This window comes from Lactuca sativa, chromosome 9 (assembly GCF_002870075.4).
Source record: "Lactuca sativa cultivar Salinas chromosome 9, Lsat_Salinas_v11, whole genome shotgun sequence".
NCBI lineage: Eukaryota > Viridiplantae > Streptophyta > Magnoliopsida > Asterales > Asteraceae > Lactuca > Lactuca sativa.
Genome location: NC_056631.2, coordinates 34464937 through 34469116, shown reverse-complemented (window position 1 = coordinate 34469116; position 4180 = coordinate 34464937). Strand labels below are relative to the sequence as shown.

The window sequence follows — 4180 nt, the reverse complement described above, 5'->3', positions numbered from 1 at the left end:
GGTAAAAAAAGGATTTTTGTTTTAACAGAAATGTTAATAAGTATTATGTCTTTATTGAAGCTAACTCATAAGAATATTATAAAAGAAAATTGATCGTTAAAATTATCAGATTATTCCTTAGATATTCCTAGTGTATACTAAGGACAAAAACAATGTAAAAACATATTGTTTTGTTCGAAGAAACTCTGAGACGCTATTGCATTTGTCGTGAGCTTCGAATTGATGGGTCAAGTCCAAAGAATAAAAGTTAGTAATGTGGCTAAAATATGAAGAATGAAAGTTAACAAAATAGTTATGTTAAATAATTCCATACAAAAGCTTTTACTTCAACAATGTCACTTCTAACTTTTAAGTTGTAATCAACCATCCAAACAAATTTCAAAACCAAAAAGTTAAATTATAAGACCCTTTCGAATCATTTTACACATGCACTATTATAGTCTATAGATATAAACCACAAAATTTCACAAAATCATTCATTACATTACATAACCTTTTTATACCAAAAATACACATCAAGCATCATTTAGATGATTAATTATTCCAACTTATTCTCAACTTAAACTATGCTCAAATTCACTCATAACACTCGCTAAACCTTCACAAATCAACATGAGAAGCATGATGAACACACATACACCACCTCCCATCAATCTTCTCAAACACATTAGTCGCAAACTGTCTTCCCCAACTTTTACCCGTTGTTCTCACCATTTCAACACAAGTAACATACCCCATCTCACCTTTCACATAAACTTGCACATCCTTCACATCAATTGATAATGGAAACTCATAATCTGCCCACACAAATTCCCAACTTCCCATCACAAGTTCATACCCCGAAATCCCACTAACACCCGGGTGCACCACACACACGTTTTCGTTTTTTGACCATAGTTCTTGCATGGCGGCTAAATCACCGTTTCTGAATGAGTTGTAGAATCGGGAATTGGCGGCTAAGACGGCGGTTTTGCTGTCTTCTTGGAGGAGTTTAAGGTTGTCTCGGATTTTGGCGGCTTGGGTGTAGTTTTCATCGCGAATGGCGATTTGGAGTTGTTGTTCTAGGGTTTGTTCATCGTATATGATGCTTTCGCTGCTTAGGGTTTTATCCGAATCTTCTCTTTTCACTTGACATGGTTTTGGGAAATGTGAAGATGCGTGTCTCAAAGGTACTGCACTGAACAAGTACGAAATTAGACAAATGCAGGACAGGACAGGACATGACATGACATGACATTACAATACAAGACAAGGCAAAATGTTTTATTTATTTTTTTTCTGAGAGAAGGTAAAAAGTAAAGAACGCTTACTAGGAATTCCCTTCTGCTGATTGAAATGAGAACCAGAAAAATGTTTGAGCTTCATTTCTCTTTTAGGTTTCCAGATTGCAACCAATTTGTATTGCTTCCAAGAAGACTGCAAGGAAAGTTTATCTTTTTCACCAAAAGAACTTACACAAGAACAGGGTATGCTACTAAAATCCTTGTTATTACACCAACTCACCTAAGAATTAAAAGGACTAGCATTAGACATATATACACAAATAAATGAAACTGTGTTGTTATTTCTTGCATTTTATAATCATGTAAGTGCTGAAACAGAACAAGAAATCTCACATATATCACACAACTTCTATTGGTCTGAAATAAAGTAGAAAACAGTTTTCCTCTTTTCCCAAAAAGAAGGAAGATTTTAACTTTTCATGTTACATCTATTTACATTTGATATTTGGAGGGAAGGTTTTTGAAGGGTATCCTATAGAAGGGCTCAAGATCTGGCAATAAAGGAGCACAATGGATGAGTCTTTTAATGAATGTTGTTTTTGAAGTAATATTATTTGTACTACATCTTAATCTCATCATCAAATAATAATAAAAAAGATACATGATACAGATGAGAAAGAAGCATAACACTTTGACTTCTCTAGAAACCTTTCAAATGGTCATTTTTCTATATGACAAATACTAGATCCAAAATCAGATCAAAGCGTAGTTCCTTTACAAGAAAGAGGGTATAATGTTTTATCATCTAATAGTAAAACTCTTCTCCTATTCTTCGAGCTTTGCATAATGTTTAAAGTCAAAAATCTAAAAGTCAAGATGCTAAATGATCAAAAGCTAGAAATTGATGTTGCAAACAGTAGTAGAAGGTGCTACGATCTCAAGAAACCCAAGTAAATTCTGTAGTAACAGCTAAGATAAACAGCCGCAGAAATCTCGTAATGAAATCAATAACTTAGGAGATAATGGTTTAGAGAAAATAGGATATGTGTGCTTACATTGTTGATAAAGGTTGGTCGGATAATCCCAGGTCGCCCTGACAGAGTAGTGAAATTTGATACCTCCATCAATCGTGGACGAAGACGATTGAAAGGATTTGCTGTTGATCCTCAGGGATAGGATTTCAAAGGATTTGTTGGTAGTTAGCAGGAAATAAGCCGTTGCGACAATTTCTAGGGTTTATAGCATTTTGTATTGTTAATCTTTCTTGCTTATTTTTTTAGTTTAAATATCTAATTATTTTAAGAAAAAAAATGAACATAATAGCTAAGGTTTTATATAAAATAGAAAATTTTCATAATAACCATAAGTTTTGCAGGTTACTATATGCTAAAATCTAGATGGGCATTTGAAATATTTTTTTTTTATTTTTTATTTTTTAATTTTCATTGGCAAACAGCTATGAAAAGGGAAAATGACTTATGAAGGTAACTAACTATTTCGATTGTCTATATATAGGTAATGTTTTTTTTTGTTCTCATTAATGAAACCAACTTGTTATTTATGTTCACATTTAGGTAATATGATCGACTATCACCTGTTTTTGCTTATGTGGCAAGCCACCTGACACATTACTTGAATACGTTGCACCTACGTGGCATTGTGCATATATTCTCTTTGTTTACAGTATAAGAAGTCATTCAATTACACCCCTGATTTTGAACCCTAGATTGACGATGGCTTCTTCTTCCTCATCTTATTCTTCAAAACGGCAAGATGAATTTCAACCTAATCATCCATGTGATTGCAACTTACCATCTCGTGTGAAGACTTCAAGAACCCCTGACAACCCTAGAAGAAAATTTAGAGTTTGTCAAAACTCGATGGTAATCAGTATTGTTGAATACATTGCAACTTTCTTCTTCTTCATCTTGTTGAATACCCTTTCATTCTTCTTCATCCTTTAATTTAACATTTTTTTAATTTTTCTTCAAGAATGGAAAAAGTCCAAGCTGTAAATTCTGGCAATGGTTGGACGAGGATGAAGGGAGGACAGATGGAAGAAAGCCTTACTGGAGGAAACCAGAAGAAAGCTGTAATCTAACCTTGAAAATTTGCACTTTGGAGAATAAAATCAGCATATGTAGGATGAAGATCGAACAAGAAACAACACCAATTTGGTTAATAGACAAGAATTGGACAAAGTCAAGTGGAAGTTGTTTACTCACTAAGTGGCACTGATTTTGTTATTTTTATTGTAAGTGAAAATGTTGTGTTGATTGTAGTTTGTGATGTATTAGGGTTGAATGATGTAGTTCATGAATGAAACTTGATTGGTATTAGAATGATGTAATCCACCTGTTTTTGTGTATGCTTATGTATGTAATGAATGGATGGAACTTTTGTTACTTGTTTTTAATTCTGATGTTTTTGTTACATGTATTAGAATGAAAAATACTTAAACACTGGAATGTAATACAATCAAACATGGGAATGTAATATAATCAAACATTGGAATGTAATATAATCAAACATTGGATTCCTAGGAAACATTGTTTACAAAACATTGGAATTTAACACATGTACACATGAATTACTGCCAAAAGGTACACACAAGATTCCAAAAGTTACACATATTACTAGACAAAAGATTCCCAGTCAATGATGCCAAAAAATAACAAAGTGTCTAATTCTAATCCAATTCCATTGGATTTTCACCAATACTCCCCTGCTTCCCCTCCCACTTCCTTCTTATCTAAATTTTTGTGATTCTTTCTGAAGGTTTCCTTTTTCTCTTTCCTTGTAGAACTTGAAATGCTGTCACTTCTTGCATATTCTCCTCTTCCACTGGATCTTGAAGTGCAGCCTGTCCTTGGTCATCTTGTCCAACTGGATCTTGAAGTACAACAAGTTCTTCACCTTCTTGACCTTCACCCTGTCCTTGAACTTCAGCTTCAACT

At 33.6% G+C, this 4180-nt stretch overlaps 1 protein-coding gene across 2 annotated transcripts; it reads right to left on the bottom strand.

The window, feature by feature from the left end:
- Positions 1 to 415: 415 nt before the first annotated feature.
- LOC111879453 (uncharacterized) lies at positions 416 to 2451 on the bottom strand. 2 transcript variants are annotated; one of them, XM_023875928.3, is made up of 3 exons: positions 2279 to 2451; positions 1311 to 1416; positions 416 to 1172 (listed from the first exon to the last, which is right to left on the bottom strand). In XM_023875928.3, exons 1-3 carry the CDS (start codon positions 2345 to 2347, stop codon positions 601 to 603), a joined length of 747 nt encoding a protein of 248 aa, XP_023731696.1. In that variant the 5' UTR covers positions 2348 to 2451; the 3' UTR covers positions 416 to 600. The 2 variants fall into 2 exon arrangements, with proteins under 2 accessions (XP_023731696.1, XP_023731695.1); XM_023875927.3 differs by having other exon boundaries at positions 1311 to 1503; positions 2279 to 2449.
- Between the last annotated feature and the right edge of the window lie 1729 nt (positions 2452 to 4180).